Source organism: Ceratotherium simum, chromosome 36 (assembly GCF_057802395.1).
Source record: "Ceratotherium simum simum isolate JZ-2026a chromosome 36, ASM5780239v1, whole genome shotgun sequence".
NCBI lineage: Eukaryota > Metazoa > Chordata > Mammalia > Perissodactyla > Rhinocerotidae > Ceratotherium > Ceratotherium simum.
The window spans coordinates 28726337-28750930 of NC_141935.1; the positions used below are offsets into that span (position 1 = coordinate 28726337).

The 24594-nt window shown below is 40.7% G+C and overlaps 1 protein-coding gene across 1 annotated transcript in view; it reads right to left on the reverse strand.

The window, feature by feature from the left end:
- Positions 1-24594, reverse strand: part of PLD5 (phospholipase D family member 5) — a 91386-nt gene that overhangs the window by 23057 nt on the left and 43735 nt on the right. The window contains exons 2-3 of the mRNA XM_004439585.3: positions 8339-8536; positions 3652-3788 (exon numbers count right to left, since the gene is read on the reverse strand). Of these exons, the coding sequence (XP_004439642.2) occupies positions 3652-3788; positions 8339-8536 (335 nt within the window). The remainder of the gene's footprint in view (positions 1-3651; positions 3789-8338; positions 8537-24594) is intronic.

Here is a 24594-nt window from a genome sequence, read left to right on the forward strand (position 1 = left end):
ATGTGTATTCTGCTGCTGTTAGGTGAAATCCTCTGTATATGTCTGTTAAGTCCATTTGTTCTGAAGTGTGCTTCAATTCCAATGTTTCCTTGTTGATTTTCCATCTGGACAATCTATCCATTGCTGATAGCAGGGTATTGAAGTTTCCTACAGTTATTGTATTGTTGTCTATTTTTCCTTAAGATCTGTTATTAAAATTGCTTAATATATTTCAGTGTTGGGGTGTTGGGAGCATATATATTTACAAGTGTTAATATCTTCTTGATGTACTGACCCCTTTATCATTATATAATAACCTTCTTTGTCACTTGTTACCCTTTTTTGTTTGTTTGTTTGTTTTTTTGTGAGGAAGATCAGCCCTGAGCTAACATCCATGCCAATCCACCTCTTTTTGTTGAGGAAGACCGGCTGTGAGCTAACATCTATTGCCAATCCTCCTCCCTTTCTTTTTTTCCCCCAAAGCCCCAGTAGATTGTTGCACGTCACAGTTGCACATCCCTCTAGTTGCTGTACGCAGGACACGGCCCCAGCATGGCCAGAGAAGCGGTGTGTCAGTGCGCACCCAGGATCCGAACCTGGGCCGCCAGCAGCGGAGCGCGCGCACTTAACTGCTAAGCCACGGGGCCAGCCCCACTTGTTACCCTTTTTGGCTTGAAGTCTATTTTGTCTGATATAAGTATGGTTCACTCACTTTGTTTGGGTTTCTGCTTGCTTGGAATATCATCTTCCATCCTTTCACTTTGAGCCTACATGTGTGTTTAGAGCTGAAATCAGTCTCCTGTAGGCAGCATACAGTTGGGTCTTGTTTTTTTTACCCAGCCAGACACTTCGTGCCTTTTGATTGGTGAGTTCAATCCATTTACATTTAGGGTGATTATTGATACATAAGAATTCATTACTGCCATTTTATCTCTTGCCTTCTGGTTATTTTGTTTCTCCATTGTTTCTTTTTCCTCCTGTTTCCATCTACCATTGTAAGTTGGTGGTTTTCCATGGTAATTTGCTCAGTCTCCCCTTTCTTTATGTTTCATATCTCTGCTCCAAATTTTTGCTTTGTGGTTACCATGAGGTTTACATAAAACATCTCATAGATAAAATAGTCCTTTTTCTGCTGATAGCAATTTATCTTCATTTGGCTATAAAGGTTCCATCCTTTTACTCTTCCCCTTTTATATTTTTTGATGTCACAAATTATCTCTGTTTATGCTGTGACTTCATTACCGAGTTGTAGCAGCTATAGTTATTTTTAATGCTCTTTTGCTTTAACCTTTATGCTATAGTTAAGAGTTAATATACTATTCTAAAAAAGAGTTACATTATTCTAATTCTGGGTGACTATTTATCACCTTAATCAGAGTTTTGTGTACTTTTGTCATTTCATTTCAGCTTGAAGAGCTCCTTTCAACATTTTCGTAAGGCAGGTCTAGTGGTGGTGAACTCCCTCAACTTTTATTTGTCTGGGAAAAACCTTTATTTCTCCTTCATATCTGAAGGATAACTTTGCCAGATAGAGTATTCTTGGCTGTTGGCCTACATTTTTATTGATCCTTCACACATTTACTGATTTCCTTTTGAAAGATGTATTTCATGTGACTGAAGAAATAAATAATGAACAACCCCAAACTGAGACCTAAATAAACATGCAAGTTGCTTAAAGAAATAGAGCTTGATTGCTAACTCAGGAAGAAATGAAATAGGGCTTCTGATTATTTACTGCAGGATTTATTTAGCCACACATCATTATTCCATTCATTTCTTACCTCCTTGAAAAGCAGAAGTTACTTCTAACAGTATTTCTAAATGATAGAGTATATATTTTTTTACAAGTTATCAACCATTTCTAATTTGAGAGCACATGAATTGTTTCTCTTTTATTTTAATGTTTAGCAGTGTGCAGGCTAAAAGTTAAGCCTGTAGGATATTAACACACTGATATTTGATAATATCTGTTTGTTTATTCAAGTTGAATTCACTCCTAAAAAATTTCCCCAGGAAAAGTGAAGACAAGTAACTAGTCTCACTTTAAAAATTTTTTCATTCATATGATTGAGAAGAATTTAATTATAACTTGGACGTTTGAACTACTTCTTAAATCTCTGATGACTTTTCATTTAGAATCTAAAGGCATTGAGAAGTTTGAAATATTGTAAGTATGATAAAAGAACTGCTTTAGTAATAGCTGAAAAAGTAGATTAATAACCAAAATGTAAAATTTCAGGTGTCTCTCTTGTTCTTTAAAATTTTTGCATTTTCTTTAACTTTTATATTTCCAAGATATTTTAGATTCTCCATACTAATTCCTTCCTCCTTGGCCATGACGGATCTTAATTCTGTTCGTGGGACTTCAGGAAATGAAGGTTTTGTCAGTCCTAAGAAATCATCATCCCATCCTAACATGTAAGTCCATAAACTTGACTTTTCTCCTTCTGAAGAATAGGAAAATCAGGCAAAACCTATCTGTTATGTTTTAAAATCTTCCCAAAGTGAAGCTGCAGGCTAAAGCTAAATCTAAAACCAAATAAACAATAAGTAGGAGAAACATGAAAAAGAGGGATAGAAAAGACATGAAAGTATGTGGGAAAAACTCCATGAACGTTCAAAGGATGCACAATATTTTAAAGTAAAAGTGTTTTAATAATGTGCCTCTTGCAGCTTAAAATACTTTATGATGGTTGTTAAGAATAATCACTTTCTGGGAGAAACTCGCCTTTTGCAATCCGATAGTCATTTGCATAAATAAGTTGCATATTATGCATATGTGAGGTTAGCAATATGAAAAACATTCAAGCAATATAGGGCACACTTAATCATTTAACCTCAGTAGAGGGGTATTTTGAAATTGTAATTTCCCAATTAAAAAGATCTCAGGTTGTACTCCCAGAAAGGTGCACTTTGAAAACTTTTTCTGGATTAAATAGATTATTCAAACCCTTTACAAGCATTCAAATCTCTGCATTCTCAGCAAGAAAGCAAAAGTGAGAAATACCCAGTACCTGGCCATGCATTTGTGCAATGATTTAGGGGCATACGTTCTGCCCCTGAATTTATTCCACACTTAAACAATGAGAAATTACTGAAAAACCTCTCCATTGTTAAGATGCTCCCTTCCTCATACAGAGGAATGGACTGACTGAGATCATAGACATTTTAAGTTTCTTTCTCTTTTAAGTTGAAAACATATGATGGAAATTTAGCATTTAATGAAGACCGACATTAATATGAGCAAGTGATGCCTCCTTTAAGGAAAATTCTGCCGGACCTACTCAGTTTCAGAATGTCCATCAGGTACATCTCAATAATAATTTTCAAAAAATATTTGTTTTCAAATAATGTTTATTTTTCAAATAATTTTCAAGTTGAAAACAACTCAATCTTCATTCTATAGTTGCACTCATGCCTATAAAGTAAACTACTGAGGCACTTCTGTAGGGTACCCAGTTCCTCCTCAGTGAGACCCTGAGTCCTTAAGATGGACTGAGGGAGGAGATGCATCATGGGTAAGCCACAAATGGACACGGAGCAGATTTGAAGGGTGTGTGACCTAACAAGACCTGATGGCATCTCAGTGTCCAGGCTGGTTTCTCCTGTGGCCCCCAGTTTAGTGACTGGCCCTGGGGGTGCGTTCTAAGTGGAGGTTCCCCACTCACTGACCTTCCGGTGCTTGTGCTGGAGATGGGCAAGTAGTCCATGACCGCGATGTACACATACTGCTTGGCGTCATCTATCACGCTGTAGATGGCGTCTATGTCAAAGCTTCTGTTTTTAGGGCAAAAGAGTTTGGGAGAATTCTGTGAAGACACAAAAACCAAACTTTCAGAGTATTATTTTTTCTCATCTGGGGATGTCTCTTGTTGGTTGCTGTTTTTTTAATTTCTTTTAATGGATCTTAGCTTTTAACTAAATTTTTGCCAACCTACTTCCCAGGTCTTTATGAGATTAGACAAATATATTTTCAATCCTGTCAAAGTTGAGGCATGTAGAGATCATGGTAGGGTGGGTCTCAAGTCTGTCCTTTAAGTCTGTTTTGGGAGGGAATTCTTGCTTTCAATGCATACCTCTGATTTTCTGAGAAGTCCTCAGCTTTAAACTTATGCGTTCCTGTCATACATAGCTATTAATTTTCTCAGGCGTTACCATATAATATATATATACACATACGGCAAGCAATTTACCCTAGAAGTCACTTCATCTGAAAGATGATGTGGCTATGAAAATATTCAAGACACACAATGCAAAATCTTGTTTCTTTCCCTCCGAATCCTTCATCGAGTCAGGAAGAGGAGTGTTGATTGTCGAGAGAGGGTCACCAATAATTGTAGAGGAAAAACCAAGTAAGTTATTAAGATGCCCAAATTCATCAGAAGAAACAGAAAAGAAGGATATTCTGAGAGACTTAAGCAAAATGAAAAAAGAGGCAAAGTATACCTAGGTATTTTTCTCACGTTGCTCAAAGTGGTTTCCGTCTTATAAAAATACGGTGTTTTTAGATGAAGTTGCTATAGAAAGGGAAAGAAGGACTTTGGTTTTCTCATTATTCTTCCCCTGCACAGGACTGAAAATAGTGTTTCTGTAGTTTCTGTCTTACTCTGACAAACAGGCAGAGGAGCACAAATAATGCAAAGGGTGCTTACTACCAAAAGGCTGAATAAATGGTTTCTGGCACTGCCCAGAAGGGCAGTGTTGGCTCCCTCATCAAATGCTCCTCCAGTATTGGTGTCAAGGGCCCTCCTCAAATGTTCAAGAACAACTCCCCACCCTCTGCTGGCGGGAATCCCTACCCCAGCTTAGATGGAGGAAGATGAAGCTGTGGGACGGGATGCTCAACCCTGAAGGAGCATGGGGGTGAGGAAGAGGGGGGCTGAGGAAGGAAGGTGTTGAACCTCACACACCCTCCAGGCGTCCCTGCTCAGAAAGCCGTCTTGGCAAGTGAGCATCAGAATGAGTTTTTGATTATTTAAATTATATTTTTTTGGAATGAAGATGAGCTTCCAAGTCTTTAAAAAAAAAAAAACTAATGCAAAAAATAAAAAACTCCAAATCAAAAAATAAATAAAAAAACAAATAATAAAACAAAGGAACAAAGCCCATTGCTAGTCCTACACTCGTTTCCCAGCACTCACACTCACAGATTCTTCATCTGTTACAGAGACAGAGCTTCTGCAGCCCCTGCCTCCTATTCCTGACTGCCCCTCCCTCCTTCAGGCATTAGTGCTTTTTGCTGGGGCTTCTACACGTCTTCCTAACTCATTTCCTTGTCTGCATGATGTTTAGCAAGGGAACACGCACGTGTCACTCTCAGGACCCCTGGTCTCTCGGAGTCCAATCTGATCCCATTGGGAGGATGGATCCACAGCCTTCAGCGACCCGTTTCCCTCTGTTTCTCTGCCTCCCTCTTTTGCGGCTACCATGCCCTCTGTGCCCCGATTGGAATTAATCCCCAGCCCATGGCTGTGCTCTCATCTGTCTGCCTCTGTGCTTTAGCTCTATTTAATGAAAATCAAATCTGTAAAAGATGAATTTTATGGTATGTAAATTATATCTCAGTAAGGCTGTTAAAAATGTAATTAACAATACATAGTGGAGGTTCTAAAGAGGAATATAATGTGGTATTTTCTGTAGCAGCACCAAGTTCTATTTAACGTCCGCCCTCATTCACTAAAAATATCTCATATGCGTGACAGATGGGTGGATGAACTAAACAGTAAACAACAAGAAGTGAAATCTGTCTACCACCCAGATCAATAAAAACAGACCTTGAACTAACTCCTCTTTATCTTGGAAAGAAAATGCATAATCTCAAGGGCTCTAAAAAGAAATCTACAAGATAGGATAAAACTCAGCCAACTATTGTTCCAATCTTCCGATTTCAATGGAAAATCTAAGAAAATTGGAATTACCTGGCCCCAATTACTAGAGAGCACATCGTTAAATCTAACCCAGCACCTCTTTGCGTTCCATGAGAAAATTAGAAATAATCCATATTTATATCATAACTTAAAATTTATATTTAACCGTGCTAAGTTATGAATCATCTCAAATCTAATTTTGGGAATGGTAATTCTTAAGGTCTTCAAATATATTTTTGTGTGTGCGTGAATTTAGTCTTGGGATTGTCAGCTTATAAAAATATAATGTACTATTTTAAGATATTTTACAACAAATATTTTAAACTTAAATAAATTTGTCTTTGCATTTGTTTGGCACATATTACTCAGACAACTGCATGCATCTAGAACTTTTTATTAACATTATTAGTAATAAAACCAATCCAACATTTATTGCTGCTTTTAGGAAGCCCCAAGTAGGGTGCTGGGAGTGCCAATATGAAGAGAGTACAGTATATGACCTTCAGAGCCTTCTAAATAGTGGGAGGGAGGATCAAGAAACAAATAGTTACAAAAATTTGAGAAATGCTATCATTGAGGCGAGGTCAAGAAGCTCTGGGCAAAGGATACCAATTCTAATAGTGGGTTTTCTGACTTTATTTTACACGTGTAAGATTTCATACATACCTCTGCAAAAATTATGTTCAATTAATTCAAAGGTAGGCTTGATATTAATAGGAATTAGCAACATAATAAGTTAAACTAATAAAATAATTAAAAATAGAAAAATAAGAGCATTGCGTAGTTTAAAAGACTATACCTGACGGAATGTTTCACAACTCAACTTATTTCGTGGCAAACTGTGTAATAAAAAGCAATTTGTAAATTTGCCCTGGAATATGACAAAGGCCTTGCATTTTAGTAGATGTTATTAAAGGCCTGGGCCCTCTCTTGATGTAGATCAACAAACTTTGGGATCAACAAAGGAGGACTCCCGCACCTTTTTAAGGGGCAGAATTTAAATTTATGCAACAACCACATTCACTCATCTCTAAGATTAATGTAAATTCAAAGTCCAGTAATAATCTGAGATTTGCTCATAATTCATCTATTTCTTGCTGCTTCCCATCTGTTCTACTGGACCTGGAGGAGCCAGTGTCCCCTGGGGTATCATGTCACCCTGTTACCATCTGGATTAAGGGTTCCTTGGCAAATTTCCTATTGCTCCTCATCTACAAAATGAGAATGATGTCTGGCCTTCTTGTCTTATAAGGTTGTCTTGAGAGGAAATGAAATTGAATATATGACATAATTTTGTTAGTAAAATGCTCTATGCAATACGCTACTTGCTACTGCATTATTGACCTCCACACGTTTAAAAAAAAGTTCTTTTAGCTCCCTTTGATGAAAATCTTTCATAGTCTATTTTCTGCTATTCCTATTTACGTGAATTTGTCATTTAAGACAAACAACTTCAACTTCCTCTTTTCTCTCTATTGCTACCCTTCTAAATTTTCAGGTTGTGCTTTCATTTTAATAAACAAAAGGGATACGGTTCACTTGTCAATGAAATGCTCTCCAGTGACACAGAAGTTGTTGGCATAAAAGCACGGCCCGTCATTGGAGAAACAGCCATGTTAAATTGGGAGCATGGTTTAGAGAAGTTTCTCTGAGCATCAGAAGGCTGATTCACAGAAAAATTCTAAGCTCTCCCCCCCAGGTCCAGTGGATCAGATCCTGGGTGAGGGTGGGGCGACTGTAAGTCTGCATTTTAAACAGGCGCCCCAGCTGGTTCTCAAGTATTTTAAAGTTTGAGGACCAGGGCACAGGAATTTATATTGCCCATACCCAGTAACACTGTGGGGCCAGCTGTAATGTGTGGGCAGTAGGGTGGAGGGTGGGGAAGGTGGGGGTGGGTGGGGTGGTGGTTTTCAGTGTAGTCAGAGGCCTGGGAGCTGTGCCCTGCCCTCCTGGGCGGGACTCTTGCCCTCCTGCCTCAATCAGGTACCAAAGCTCTGCTTTTGTCTGTTTTATACACTGGGGTTCCCTCAGATTTATTTCATCAAAGGGTTCTACTGCTAAAAACAAGTCTGAAAATCAGTGACGTGGGGCATCAATAATGGGATTTGGTGCCAGAAGACCTGGATGCCGGTGCCTCTCTTGGCACCTGCCACCTGAGGGTCTTTGTGCTACTGAATAAGCTTCAGTGTCCTCATGTGTAACACGGTCACAATCCGGGGTCCGCCCTACAGGACGATTGTGGGGATCAGATCAGATAACACAAAGGATCCCAAACTAGGAATAGTTATTAAGATTTATTATTGTTATTATCATTAGGACAACATGTGGTTGAGCCTAAGAGTTGACACATGTTAACTCTTCAAGGGAGGGGACAGAACCAATCTGTCAGATTCATCTTGGCCCAACTCAAGATCACACTTGAACAGTCCAACCTAATAAAGGGTCTTCAGAGCAGGGAGGAGGAAGAGGAGGAGAGAAGGGCAGCAACTCACCGACACGAATGCTTGAGATTTGGTTTCGTTCAACTGAAGCTGCAATTTCTTTTCATTGTCATAGACCCCATAGAGCCTCTTGGACCAGGTCAGAGGCACTCTGCTCTTGAATTTTAATGAGCTGTATAAAGCGAATATCCTCTGCAGATCGAGGACCAGGCAGCTGCAGTTGTAGAAGATGACACCGAGTTCTTTCATCTGTGAAATTAAAATGGAAAGCATCAATGCCGTGTGCATCTGAGAGTGTTATTTTCAGAGGGAAAAAATGCCCAAGAATGCAGCAGTAGTGACTTTTTTTTTCTTGCAGTTGATAACAGAAGTATGTTGACACAGGCACGTTGTGGTATGTGGAAATGATGCGTTACAAAAATGCTTAAATATTTAAGGAGATCTTTTGCTTGCCTTTGGCCTGTGGGATCTTACAGATAATTTTTCCATATTCACCTATACTTTTCATATCAGCTCTTCCGATCCATTTCCTTAACACTAATATTTTTGTACGAATCCTCAAATCATGCAGCAGTATAAAGGTTGACTGTTAATTACCACGTAACAGAACGGTTAGATCATGGATTCCAGAGTCAGATTGCCTGGAATTAGGTTCCAGCTCCACAACTTTCTAGCTCTGTGACTTTGGGCAAGATACTTAATCTCTGGGCCTTGTTTTCTTCTTGCATAAAATGGAGATAATAGTATGTATTTCATACAGTTGCTATGATGCTTAAAATGGTTAATACATGTCAGCGGCTTAGAATTTATCATGTACCCCATCACATGATAACCACTAAAAATATGTTAGCAATTATTATTCTTATTAACATTGCACAAGCCATAGAGGAATAAACCAATGGAATCTTGCAACGAAGAGACCATAGATTATGTTATCCACCTCCCTCAGTGCACAGATGAGGAAAGTAAAGCTCGCACGGGTAAACAAAAATGCTTGCCCCAAGATAGACATCTAGACAGCGGTAGATCAAGAATTTGAACACAGGTTTCCGACCCTTCATCAAATACACCCAGGAGCATAGCAGCACTGGCTTCATCTGAGTCCAGTATCACTTTGTAAACATTACAGATGATTCTAATTTAGTCAATGAAAGTGACAAAGTGAAATTTCGGTCACAAAAGAACAGCACAAATATACATGTTTTATGATCGGAACACCCAGTGAGGGGTTTGTGGGCTTGGCCCTTCAGGGAGCTGGGGTCCACTGATGTTAAACTCCCTTCCTATCCCTTCCTCCAGTCCCCTACTCAAGATTCTACTTGGGATTATAGGAGAGGTCATCCACCAGGTAGGGACCTGTCTCTCCTTGCCCCCTGGGACTCCCCAGTACACCATGCCATCGAGTTCTTTCCATGCTCATCAGCATCCATTTGGAATCATACCAGCTCCAATGCACACAAGCTACTTACTCTGCTGATGGACTTTTTCCTTTAATGCAAAAAATAAAGCAATGAGCATCCTTGCACGTATATCTTTGTGCACTTGTGCAAGTATTTCTTTTGTATAGATTTCTAGAATTGGATGGACAAACACATTTAGGACAATTAGAGGTTAAGAAAGTGGGAGGAGATAGAGTGGGGAGGGGATATCAGATATGTGCAAAGGCACTGAGGCTGGTGGGGATATAATCAGAGCTGTGTGGCTGAAGTTGAGTGAGACAGGGGAGAATGTGTGTGTGTGTAAATATTTTTTTCTGATGGCAGGGGGTAATACCAGAGGGAAAAGGATGTCAGATCATCAGGGGCTTTTGAGCTGGGGTAAGCAGTTTGATATTTATGCTGAAGGTCATGAGGCCAGCGGCAATGAGGGAAGTGGGTGATGAGGTTGTGGACTGGAAAGGTCCCTTGGCTGTGGTGTGGAGATGGAGGACAGGGTGAGGGAGCTGGGGGAAGGGCATTCAGCCCCAGGCCTTGGCAGTGGCAAGAGGAGACACTTACACCTTCTTTCGTGTTTTCTAGTCTCAGAGATTTCAAAAACTGTGTAGAGTGACTGCTAAAGGTTGCTAATCTCATTCCAGGTTGAAGACAGGGCCCACCTTGCTGTCTGCCGAGTCTCTGCTGACAGGATCTCAGGAATATTAGCTGTGCATCTGACCTTCATGCTTTCGTACCTTTTCCAGATTGAATCAATGCTGCCACCTTATCTTCTCCAAGGAAGCCTTTAGCACTTCAGAGATTCTCAACTTTTGTATCAGTTTAGCTTTATAACTGGGGTCTTCATCTGATGGTGGGAGTCAGGGACAGAGGAGCTGAGACCTGGTAAGTGGCTGTCCCACAGGACCAGGGCTCCCAGACATGTGGACACGTTTCTTGTCTGCCAGACACAGGCAAGGTTAGTTCACCTCCAGGGGGCTGGCCTTGCCTGGGGCCATCCTCAGGAAAAACAAACAAACAAAAATGACCTTGAAGCTAAAGATCTGGATTGAAGTCCAGGATCTTTCACCAACCAGATATAGGGCCTTGGGCAGCTCATCCAACTTCTGAGTCTTTATTCCTTTTCTGAACAGTGAGGGAGTTTGGTTCATAAAGTCTACAGAGGTCTTCCAGCCTTGCCACCTATGGCTTCGGGACATCAATTTCCCGCCCACTTTGCATCTCCTTCCCAACGCTGCCCAGAGAGCTTCTGTCTGTGTGTCCCGACCAGCTCCTTTAGGCTCCTGCAGGATTGTGGCTTTAAATTCAAGGTTTTAAATTCAGACAAGAAAGGTTTGCGTCTTGGTTCTGCAACTTGTTTCTTGAATAGCCTTGGGTGAATTACTTAACTCTGAAATTTCAGTTTATTGCTCAGTGAGGATAATATCTATCTCCAAGGTTTGCTGTTAGAATTTAACAATAATCATAATTTCCCTAGCTAGTATTGATTGAGAGCTTGCTTGGTGTGGGTACTGGGTTGAATAGTACCCCCAGCTATTCATTTCCATCCGGAACCTTTGATTGTGACCTTATTGGGAAATATGGTCTTTGTAGATGCAATCAAGTGAAGTCACACTGATTTAGTGTGGCCCTACATCTCATATGACTTATGTCCTTATAGGAAAAAGAAAATTTGGACACAGAGACACAGACACACAGGGGAGATGGTCATATGAAGAGAGAAAAGGTGTGAGGCACCTACAAGCCAAGGAATAGCAAGGATTGCCAGCAACCACTAGAAGCTAGGAGGTGGGGAAAGATTCTCCCCAAGAGAGATCTGTCTGCTTCAGACAGATCAATGCTCTTCCAACACCTTGATTTCAGACTTCTAGCCTCCGGAACTGGGAGAGAATAAATTCCTGCTCTTTTAAGTTATCAAGTTTGTGGTAATTTGTTATGGCAGCCCTAGGAAATTGATACAGTGTGACTCACTGTCTTACATCTTGATGGTGGGTTAGGTAGATACAATGTTTATTTCTTCTCATTTCACCTAAAAGAAAACCAAGGTTTGGATAATTATTATACATAATATATAATTTTGAAACCATGGGTGTGACTTGATTTAGCTGGAGTTGTGCTATAATTGCAGGAAACCACAGGGAAAAGGAGTAGATTGTGGTGAGATCATGGGATGCCTTAAATGCCTGGCGAGGGGTCTCCATGGGGCAGGAGAATTACTGAAGGTTTGGGGCAGCAGACTGACAAAAGCAGAATGGTTATACCAGCTTTCTGTGGACTTCCACCGAAGTCTCAAATCTGAGTGCGCAGAGCATTTATGAAAGACTCCAGCCTGCTTATGAAGGAAGGCCTGGTGGAAGGAACGGTGACCTTCCTTGGACCTCTTCCCTATTACCTGAGCCTGTGGAACTCAACGTCCAGACTTTGAGGCCAGTCACTCCTAGAAGTCATCCCACTGGGGAACTAGCTTAAGAGTACAAAATGAAGGCATCTGGTCATTGGGCTTCCTGGGAATTTATCACTTTAAATTATTATTATTATTATTATTATTATTATTATTATTATTATTATTTTTGGTGAGGAAGATTAGCCCTGAGCTAACAACTGTTGCCAATCCTCCTCTTTTTGTTGAGGAAGATTGGCCCTGGGCTAACATCCGTGCCCATCTTTGTCTATTTTATCTGTAGGATGCCTGCCACAGCATGGCTTGACAAGCGGTGCATAGGTCCATGCCTGATCCAAACCAGCAAACCTCGGGCCGCCAAAGTAGAGCATGCGAATTTAACCACTATGCCACCAGGCTGGCCCCCTAAATAATTTTTTTTTAAAAAGAATTTGTCTGATGTTTGAAATATCAACTGGATGTCAGCTTTGGGAATCAAGTGCCACAGGGCACTATTAGCGCTACTTTATGAACAGGAGACAATGGAATGTTGTTCTTTCTTAATGAAAAATTCATTTTTATCTACTCTTAAATTCATATATTTAAAAAATTAAAAGAATGTAAAAGACTGGCATGTGGAAACATTCTGATAGTTCTGTCATACACAGGACACTATGAACTCTTTGTTGGGGAGAGTGTATGCTTTCTCTTCAGGCTCATATCTGTGGCCAAAATGTACGTTTCAGGCCAATCACAATTATGACCTAATTATATCTACACCTACATCTACATCTACACCTATATCCAGATCCAGATCCAGTTTTACAACTACATCTATATTCATACTCAGATCTACACCTACATCTACATCCACATCCACATCCACATCCACATCTACAGCCATATCTACATCCACATCTACATCCATATCCATATCCACATCCACATCTACATCCGTATCCACATCCACATCCACATCCACATCTACATCCATATCCACATCCACATCTACATCCATATCCTTATCCACATCCACATCTACATCCGTATCCACATCCACATCTACATCCACATCCACATCCACATCCACATCTACATCTACACCCATATCCACATCCATATCCACATCTACATCCAGATCCACATCCACATCCACATCTACATCCATATCCATATCCACATCTACATCCATATGCATATCCACATCCACATTCATATCCACATCTACACCCATATTCATATCTATATCCGTATCTGCATCCATATTCATATCCACATCCACATCTACATCTGTATCTACATCTACATCCAGATCTAGATCTATGTCTATGTCTTCATCTACATCTGTGTCTACATCTGTCTTCTTCTGGAAGCCAAGCACCATGCCAGCTTCTGAGAATATAGCAGAGAACAAGTCATACCTGATTCCAGCCCTCGGGTGCTCAGAGCATACAGCATAGCAGAGAATACAGACAAAAACCATAAAGTTATCAACATTAGGTTTTTTATGAGAGCAGTACATGTTTTGAAGTAGATGTTCTAATTCTCACATTAGAGATGAGGGCACTGAGGCAATGGTCACTAATCTTGCTCAAGGTAACTTTGCTAATACTTAGCAGAGCTCACCTCTGCACCCAGTTTGTTTTGACTCCTTAGCCTGTTTATTTCCACTGTTTCACCTGCCTTAGGCTGTCTGTACTCCTACATCCTTGGGGGAGTTTCCCCCAGCACCTTCTACTATACTAAAGGAATGCGTTAAAGAGGGGTTCACTTGCTCTGTTAACCTGAAGGCACTGAGTGGCTGGAGCTAAAAGGCTGGAGATCACTGACTAGTGGTGTTTCTAAACGTAAATGTGAATACTTGCACAAAATCTGATTTCCGACAAAGAAACAGACGGTGGAGAACAAGAAGCCGTCCCTGAAACAGAGTGTGTTGAGGTCATATTAGGTGTGAATTTTCAGTGAAGTCAATGGACAATGTTGTTCTCAAGACTCAATCCAATTCTCTCCACGGAATATGCCGAGAAGCCTGGTTGGATTCCCCTGGGACAGCTGAAGATGAAAGCAAATGTTTCATAAAAGCCAAATGAGATCAAATCGTTGCTAAGTGTTTGGGCTTAGAGACCAGACAGAGCTGTATTAACATTACGGCTCTTCAACTCATGAGCTGTGTGACTGGACCAGCTCTTCAACTTCTTTACACCCCCAAGAAGAAGAAAAGCAGCCCCTGACATCTGGAAGCTGGCATGTGACTGTCAGCCTGATGTAGACGTTTCTAAGAACTGTCCTGACACTCACAGCTGTGCCCTGGTGATCTCCTGTTGAACATGAGCCATTTCCATTGCACTACCATCAGACAAGGCCCCTCTGTGACTGTCCATGACAGATCAAGACGAAATCAAGACCACTCTGTAATCCTGTCTGAACACAGACAACAACGTGGGCATTGTCCAAGCCACAAAAATGATGCAACAGCCCCCATCCCGGCTAATTGGGTGACTGTTGCTTCTTTACCAGCTACAGCTTTAGCCTCACTTCATTCTGCCTCCCATATAGGTAAGATTTATTAAAGATACCCAATCACAAAACTGCCCCTACTTTCTGAGCATCCAATCTTGAGCGAAGAAAGCTCTGCTTCCTTAAACCCTCCCCAAATTACGCAACACAAGCCAAATCCCATAATAAGTCCTTTCTAAAGCCGCCTTTAGACACCCCACGGTTTGCTAAGGTGTGCATTCTCCCTCATTGTAACAAGCAAGTGTTCACCTTCAGCATGCTCGCTGGTCTTTGGCTGGAGGGCAGTGCCACCACCTCATCCCCATGACACCTTCATCCTGGGGCTGTGAGGTCAGACAAATCAGTGCAGCAGAGCATGGCAACTAGCACTCAATATGTGTTGACTTTTGCTATTCTATCTTAAGTCACATTGTGGAGCTCATTCAAGTCAATATTGTTTCAGTTGAAAGTCTGCCCAGGCATCAGAGAAGGAGGCATTTAGGGGGAATGAATGAATAAGGCAATAATGGCTCTTGTGGAAAGGCCTATAGGAGGGTTGCACTTTTGGAAGTACTTTGCCTATTGGAACCTAAGGCCAAGTAGTGCTCCTGAGATGTTCTCAGTGTTGCTCTGTCTTCTGCTCTCTGTATCTGTTATATACTTTGTTTTGGAATGTGTACCATCACACATTTTAATCTGGAAATCTGGTGAACCAATTCTTTAAAAGCTAATGGAAAAATTAGAAGCATAAAATAAAAATGCTTATTTAATGGCACAACAATTACGAAGGATGCTTGTCTCTTTAGGTATGATCGTCCCTTTAGTAGTCTGAGTTTCAAAACAAAATAAGAATTAGGGGAAACAAGTAATTATACGATAAAAATGTTTTTCTTTATTTTCTCAAAATTAGTGGAAGGCAGTTATAAAAGGAAATGCAGTGAATGAAAGAAAAGAGACCTTTTCTGCTTAGGACCTGAGAGGCAGCATAGAGGGAGACAGGCTTGGTTTGGTGGGGTTTTTGGTGATGCAGAAGCCAAAGCAGACATCTGATGGATGCTCTTGCCAGCAGAACGAGGAGAGGAGAGGCATTAGTATCATTCTCTACTGTAATTCAGAATAATTCATACAAGTTAGCTTAACCACAGCTCAATCTATCATATACAGGTGTCCTGTTTGTTGTTTTCATGACTTTATAGAAATGTGAACAAGCATTTCTTTAATTTTCTTGACAAAGACAAAAGAACCTGCAACTGTGAGCAACTAACCTGCGTCCAGTTAGCTGCTGATCGATATTCTGAGTTACTGCAGGAAATTTAATTACTAGCAGCTCTAACTTGATTTCGTTTCTGCCCTCAAGGTGAAATCTCTGTTACCGGGGAAACAAAATAAAGAATTGAACCTGAGCAGCTCAGAGACAGCCTCCCGCTCAGAAATGTTCTCTCTGGCCCCTTCACTCCCACAATGGGTGGTCTATACCACTTCTTGATGCCTTATTTTCTTTGTTACCAAGTGGGAATAATAATGCTTGCCGGAAGGAATGTGACTAATTGAAGAGACAAGAGAATGTAAGAATCTTAGAGAGCAGCTAGTTCAACCTTATTTCAAAATTAAGGAAGCTGAGGTTCCAAAAGGAGAAATGGCTTGCAAGATCACAGAATAATGTCTTGTGATTTCCAGCCCTAAGCTCCTTAGCCCAATAAGGCTGTGCAAATACCACACAGGGTCATTTAGGATGAATGAGGGCTGTTGCTTTTTTCCTTCCTTCTTTTCTTCCTTCCTTCTTTCCTTCTCTCCTCACTTCCTCCCTCCCTCCCTTCCTTTTCTTACCTCCTTTCCTTCCTCTTTCTTTTCCTTCCTTCTTTCACTTTAATCACTGCTTCATCTTTTACAGGGATCTGAAAACTTTCTAAAGGACCACCAGTCATTTGGCATCTTTGACTTCTGGCTATAAGAAATTCACACATCAATTTCTTGGCTTTATCTAATCAAAGGGAAATCAATAGATAAAACCTTGACTAGAGTGACCGGAGAATGTTAGTGGGAGGAATCTTAAAGGAATGGGGCTGAGAGTGGAAAGGGATGAAACAAAGTGGAAACACATTTCAGTTATTTTTTGGAGTACTTTAAATTTATCCTGCTTCTTTAGAAGAGGTGAAAATGATTCCAAAACGCCACCACAGCTCCTCCTTTCTGCCTTCTCTTCTTAATGAGCAGTAAGGAAGCTGAGATCATCCCAGTTTCAGTTCGTTGTATTTGATCCCCTTTCCAAACCCCTCTAAGGATCTACTCCCTTTGGACAAAATGTTGGGCCAGGCCTGAGTGACTCTATTTGCCTTTCAGGTTTGTAAAATAAACACTTGGCCCTACTTATGCACCAGGATCTTAACAGTAATCTGAATATTACCCATTTAGCTTCTTCTTATTCATGATGAAATAATTAAGGAAACCAGAGAAGTATAGAAAACCTTTTCTAAAAGGAAATACATAATGTGTTTGTGCTACCCTTTTTTGCAGCCAAGTCATGTAGTAGTGGGAAGAAGAGGCAAATGCATAGAACTCAGTGAGTTTTCATTTGCAGATTATAATTCGTAAAGCAAATTTAGATTTCTGCGTCTGCTTTGAGAGAACCCTTGAGTTCAGAGAAGTTTTGAAAGTTTTCAGAAAAGAAGGACCTTCTTCTTGTCCCAGAGAAATGTTTTGATGTCCCTCTATTCCATTCTTCCTGATTCATTCTTGTCATTCGGAGCATGGCTCACTGGATTTCTCCCCCCTCAGTGAGGCCATCATGAGTGCTACTAAGTCCCCTTTACTTACATCACAGCAGCGGCAGCAATAAGGGCAGGAGATAACTACCCCTTTAGAAAGAATATTACATGTCCACATGGCTCTAGAAAGATCTCAGAATGGTAAAAGAGAAAAGTGCTTCTCCTCTGGTCTAGGCCACAATGGGCTAGCCTGCAATCCTGAGACCAATCGCTGACCGTCCAAGGAGTTTACCTGCCTTTGTGGATAGAGCAAAGACTCAGGCTGGAATTCTAGTTCTGCTACCTTCTCCAGTGTGACTGTGGGCAAGTTCCTCTTATGCCCATAACTGACAAGTTCCTTAATCTCTCTGAAAAGTGGGGTAATAATGATACTCAGAGAGTTGTTGAGATGATTAAACAAATATATATAATCTGCTTAGGACAAGGTCTGCCACTTAGAATAATAAGTATTTGCTATTATCACCTGCATCATCACCATTACAACCAACCACACATCAAAAGGAATTTTCTGCACACTTCTGCCACACCTATAGTCTTTAGGAAAAGGCTCTCAGCTACGCAGTGACCTGCTGCACCTCATATATGGAAACTACGAATGCACTTGCCAGGCTCTGCTGCTGCCTGGCTCAAAGAGATTCCCTCCCTCCCGTCTTTATTGCAAGCAGGAAACTTGCCCATCTACATATTTTCCATTTTTCTGCTTATCAGTACTGCATGCTCATAAAACAAGAAACTCAGGGAGGCTCCATGAGATTATTAAAGGAAAGATGCTGGAGGAGTAAAGTTATCTTAATTTGCATTAGGATGGGCCATGGACATAAAAATAGCTGATAACACTTTCCAAAATACAAACTGTTAAGTCACGATTGAATCCCAATCCCCGGGTTCCACATTGTGACCTGGTCTTCCTTGTCTCCATTATGATTTTGAGATCCCTCTTCTTCCTCACCCAGGGCTCCTACCTTCACCTAAGACTTTGGTCTAAAGATTAAGAGCTTCTACCCTTTTGGAAGTATTGAAAAGGGTAACTTCCACCTCCTTTTGATCTTGCGCACTCACTTACTCCTCCCAAGGGAGACAGAGTGACCTCCCCAGTGAGATTGGGGAACGGACATGGCAGGCATGGCACAGGCCCTTCTTCTCATTCAGAGCAACCTGGGTGCCAGATGCATTGCTCCCATCCTCCATGGGGCATGTGCAGGAGCAGCCAGAAGACATGCCTTTAACTTGAGCAAGGTCAATATGGAGAAAGTGGTAGGAAGCCCAATTTTGACCACACATGTAAACTGCATTTTCCATTCTGGTTTCGTCAGTAATGAAGCTGATAGTTTGATCACCATCTCTCTGATTCCTGGAGATATTTTAAAAAATGGCTTGGAGCTCAGGAGGGTAAGAGAAGGGTGTTGTTTATTGGCTTCCTAAAACCCCAAGAACAAACTCCCACATCTAATGATCTCATCCTCCTTCTCCTATGGCCATTCCCATGGATTTGAATCAGGTATAAGTGCTCTAAGCAACTTCCACCCTGCCTTTCATAAGGGAAACATTCAGCCAGAGTTTTTAAAAGGTACCATTTCTTTTTGTGCCATGTCATGGTGTACTCTTGACTTATCTGCGTTGCTCATAGATCTATTGTACTGTTCATCTCAACATTCACCACGCCCTCCCCATCATGGTGCTTTGAATAGAGCATTGCTCAAGGTGTTCCGGCATTGTTGAAGGCATCGATGTCCTAACCTCAAAGAGAAAGCATGGGCTGGAGTATGACATACAACGGAGATGCAACAAACCCTCTTCTGATTCCTCAGTTAGTTCTTAGACCTTAACTCCCACAAATAGCTGAAGCACCACTCCGTTGAGGCTGTGGTGACACGTTTGTGTCCCTGTGGTGCTTCTGATTCCCTTCTGATTCCCTTCACTACATATCCAACATCTCTCTCCCAACAGCTTCTGGGATGGGATGCTATAGAAAATGTCAGCATCCAAAAATAGGGTGAAATTTGAAATCTGTGAACCTTATCATGTAACAATTTCACAATGATGGCATCAAGTTATCTGGAAAGTGTTTGGCTGTAACCAATTTTTCAGCTAATGGGAAGCGACTTTCTTCAGGATCTGGAGTGGGGAGACCCCTCCCTAGGGGAGTGGGAGGCAGTCCAACAGTTGCTTGGTAACTGACTGATCAAAGGCTATAAAACAGGGACCACTGCATTGGGCTTGCATGGGGATAGCTGTATGGGAGTGGGAAAACTTACTGCAAATAACTTAATAATGCTTCCCTGGAATATAACCAACATTGACTTGAAAAACAACCACAACAAAACAGGTTTTAGGAGTATCTTATTTGAAACCAGATCGGCAATGTTAAAGGGTGGAAATGTTTCCAATAATCTTATAGGTGGAAATGTCTTGAGGGTTATCCACTAGCCAATCCAGTGTGGTCTGAACACTCAAGATTCTTTCATGTTGAGAACTGTCACACAAAATGTAGCCAAATCTAATGTGAGTGGGAGAGCATTCAAATCCAATCCATCATGGAACTGGGCTGTGAGCATCTTCAAAAATGTATCAGAGCCACAGAGACACCACAAATCCATGGCAGACAAAACTGGTATGACCTCTATGGAAAGATGGAATAAGTATGACTTAATGGAAGGAAATGAAAGTAATGTCACTAAATGTGGGAATAAAGAAAGAAAAAGGCCAAATGCTTTGTTTGCCAACTTCAAAATTCTCATATGAACCTAAAATGAGAGTTGAATTATTCAATCCTTTGCACATGTTTATTGGGTACTAAGACATGGCTGTCATCAATAATTCATATAAATTAGGTGTCTGAGGGCAGTTATAGCACAGAAAACAGTTTGACAACCAAATATTACCAGAAAGGTGTGTTTATCCCACGTATAATTATAAAGTGATAATTTCCCCAATTTTATGAGCAATGCAGTTTTTGTAAAATGGTTAACTGCTTAGTCAGTTCACCAACTGGTAATTCAATTTAATTCAATAATTAAATACTGAGCATGTCTCATGTACAAGGCACTGAATTGGCAAGCAGGGTAATCTTATGAGCAAGCCATGGTCCCTGATGGATAACTGTGCGTGGGGATGGGCTGGGGTGTGAAGGAATGGTGGCAGTTGGGAGAGGAGAACAAAAACAAGCTATGAAACAAGGCAGAATTTGATAAGTGTCTTAAGGAAAATATCACCAACATTCTGTAGGATTCAAGTAAGGAACATACTGCATCAGATTAGAAGGGATCCTTAACCTCTGGACCACACATGGAGTTCAGTGGGTGTAGTGTATATGTATCTGCAGGTTTCTAGGGAGAAGACCCACAGTTTCTTGCCAAATACTCTGTGATTAAAAGACCTAATAGCTCAACTGGTAGATGACTGCTCAATTAGGTGGATATGGAATGGCTTCATGGAGGTGGTGAAGTTTGAAAAAGATCTTGAAGGATCTGGAAACTCTATAGTTTCAACAGCAGAGTTGGGAGGACATACCCGGCAGAAGAAAGGGCGTGAACATGGGCAGGGAGGTAAGAAATGTTAGGAGCATAGACTGTGAGAGAATGAGTGATGGGAGGGGAGGTCTGGTAAGTGGAAGGATCCAGATCTGAAAGGCTGGGATTTTAAGGAGTGGGCCCCTTACCCTTTATGTTAGAGGTCAGAAACCCAACTGACTTGGGGACGAGTACAAACGTGTGATGTAAATACATGCAAAACCCTACGAATAGAGGAGACTGAGGCTGAACTGGGGAGCAAATAACCCAAGTGATGACATTCAAATTCAATTTTCTTTTATTTATTTATTTTTTTTGTGAGGAAGATCAGCCCTGAGCTAACATCCAATGCCAATCCTCCTCTTTTATTTATTTATTTATTTTTTTGCTGAGGGAGATTGGGCTAACATCCGTGCCCATCTTCCTCCACTTTATATGGGATGCCGCCACAGCATGGCTGAAATCCAAACCCGTGAACCCTCGGGCCACTGAATTGGAGCACGTGCACTTAACCATGGTGCCACCAGGCTGGCCCCTCAATTTTATTTTTTAATGTCACTGGCCAAACAAAAACATCCGCTGACTGAGTTGGCCTTCAGGCCTCAGGTTTGGGAATTCTGCTTGGAGTGTTAATGAAGTGAAGCGACATTACCCAGTTCCTCTGAGCTGAATTAGAGGGAAGGAAATTGAAGCAGGGCCAGGGAGAGATGATGAAGTCCCGAACCGCAGAAATAGGAGGTAATCGTGGACCTGGGGAATGATTGGGTCTGTGGGGATGGGGAATGGAAAGAGACGAAGCCCACTCCTGAGTTTCTAAACTAGATGAGTTGAGTGAACAGGACATAGCAAATCTGCTTGCAGACACGGTGAGTCTGAAGTTCATTTGTGAAATCCAAGTGGTGATAATAATAATGATAGTAAAAATAGTTAACATTTGTTGAGTTCTTATCGCTTTATAATTTTTTACATGTATTAACTCCCTTAGTCCCCAAAACAATCATGTCAGGTAGGTGCTATTATTATCCCCATTTAAAACATGGGGGAACTGGGGCCAGCCCAAGTGGTGTAGTGGTTAAGTTCAGTGTGCTCCACTTTGGTGGCCTGGGTTCGGTTCCCGGGCGAGGACCTACACCACTTGTGGCCATGCTGGGGTGGCAACCCACATACAAAATAAAGGAAGGCTGGCAACAGATGTTAGCTCAGGGCTAATCTTTCTCAGCAAAAAAGTAAATAAATAAATAAAAGATGACTGATAACCACACTAAGTCTCTACTTCTGGAGGAAATAAACCAATATAAAAAAAATGGAGAAACTGAGAAACAGTTAAGGCCAAATATTTAGTAATGAGTGGAACTGGAATTTGAACAGTCAGAGCATCTCCAGGATCCACACTCTTAACACTATGCTCTGTATCCTTTCTAGTGTGTTGATGACTCTGAATCCTGAGTCAGGAGGGAGTCAAGGAGCTCCCTCCTGAGCTCAAGGGAGGGGTCAGAGCTGGTGACGTAAAAGTGAGAAGCATCATCACAGAAATGATGGCTGCCACTACAAGAGTAGCTGATTCCCATAGGAAGAATGGATATGCTGTTCAGGATGAATGACAATATTAGGGCATTTGTCTATTTATATTGTCCCTCATCAAGAACAATAACCTTGTTTGTCTCATTGACTGCTGAATTTCCAGCCCTAGCACGTAGTGGATGTTTGATAAATGTTTGTTGGATGAATAAGTGGATGCATGAAATCCCAGGGAACACCACTAATTAAGGGAAGAACTCAGTATTTAAGAGGAACGCACAAAAGGAGACAAAGAAGGACTAGTCAAAAAGGAAGATGAACTGAAAGAGATCAGTGTCATAGAAGATAAGAAAAATTTCTAAAAGTTAAAGAATTGAGGAGGATTTCAAAAAGGAAGAGATCAACATGGCCCATGCAGCAGAGAAATCTTGTAAGATGAGTAAGTGAAGAGTCCCTTTTGTCATTGTTGTTGTTGGCAATTAGGAATCTCTCCCCTCATAACTTTGCCAATTTTCTTAAGTGCACATAGGAAAGTTTTCTGTTTCTCTTTCTGAGACGCTCTCCTTAAAGGAAATTGAGGAAGATACAGAGAGTGAGCAAGGGATAGAGACAGGCAGGGGGGAGGCTCAGGTGAATTCTTCCATCAAGCTAGGTGCCATCATGATTTTCAATGCTGCTCATTATGCCCAAGGGTGACAGAGCCCAGAAGGGAAGGTGAGTAAGAAAAGAAATAGCTTCTTGTTTGTGTACTGTTTCTCTTTCTCCACAGTTCAACTTATTTTCCTCTTCCTGCCATTAAATAGTTCTTTTTACTCAGTTTTTAACAGTCCAACAGATTTCACTTTGTAATTCCAAGTGACTTTTTATTTGTAGATTAGAGTTGAAATTAATAAAAAGGTAATACCACTAGTATATGCCTGAACATTTAGATGAAAGGGCAGAGTGATTTTTCTACTTTTGAGACATTATATTTATGCAAATGCAGAAAATATGATAATAGCGAATAAATCACATCTTCATTTATACAAAAATAATCCTACTTTGATTTTTATAGGAGAGATGGCTTCAGTTTCTCCTTCTCAGATAATTTCAGATTTTTTTTTACAACATGCCATACACTTTTAAAAAAATTTCTAGAATGCAGCAATTGTATAAGCACTAAGAGGAACACTCAGATACTATTTTTTTTCTCCAGTTATCTTCATGACAGAGAAAAACAGTGATCTTACATATTAAAAGGCTCTTATGTTAAAATGATGGCAAGAGCTTTGTGTAGGAAACATGGAGTGTTATTTACAACAGCAGCTCAGCAACATTCACAGAGGTGACTCAAGCGTAGCACACACACAACAGAATGCTGAAAAACAGCCATGTTTTGTCCTATTAGTGCTTTGTTTTCCCCACAAGAATTACAGACCCATAGGAAGTCTTTTCTAAAATCTTATGCTAGATTACGCAGAACCACCAGACTGTACTGCATTACTCAATAGCTAGTATGCTCAAAACTAATATTTAGTTTACAGTTTATTTAGTTTACAGTATTATTTAGTAATAGTTTTTGAAGCCAATGCCATCATAAAACCACAGGTTTAAAAAATTACTTTCCATTTTTATTAATGACTAATTTATATAGTAAAATTCACCCTTTTTAGCATACAGCTCTTAGGGTTTTGGTGTACAGTCTGTAACCACCACCACAGTCATGATATAAAACAGTGCCATCACCCACAAAATTTCCCCCAGACCTCTTTTGTAGTCAACCTCTCTTCAAACCCCAGCCTCTGGCCACCACTGATCTTTGTGTTTTGTCACTACGGTTTTGCTTTTGTAAGAATGTCATATAAATCAAATCATACAGTATGTAGCCCATTGAATCTGGCTTCTTTCTCATAGAATAATGCATTTGCAATTCATTCGTGTTGCTGTGTAGAAGGGTAGTTTTTCCTCCTTACTATTGGGTAGAATTTCCTTATGTGGGATATGCCACAGTTTGTTTATCCATTCTCCCGTTGAGAAACATTTGGGTTGTCTCTACCCATTGGTGATTACAAATAAAGCTGTTGTAAACATTCACGAGCACATTTTTGTGAGAATATAGTGTTCATTTCACTCTGGTAAATATCTGAGAGTGAGATTGCTGGATCATATCGTTAAGTATATGTCTAATTTTATAAGAAACCACCAAACGGTTTTCCAAAGTGACTGC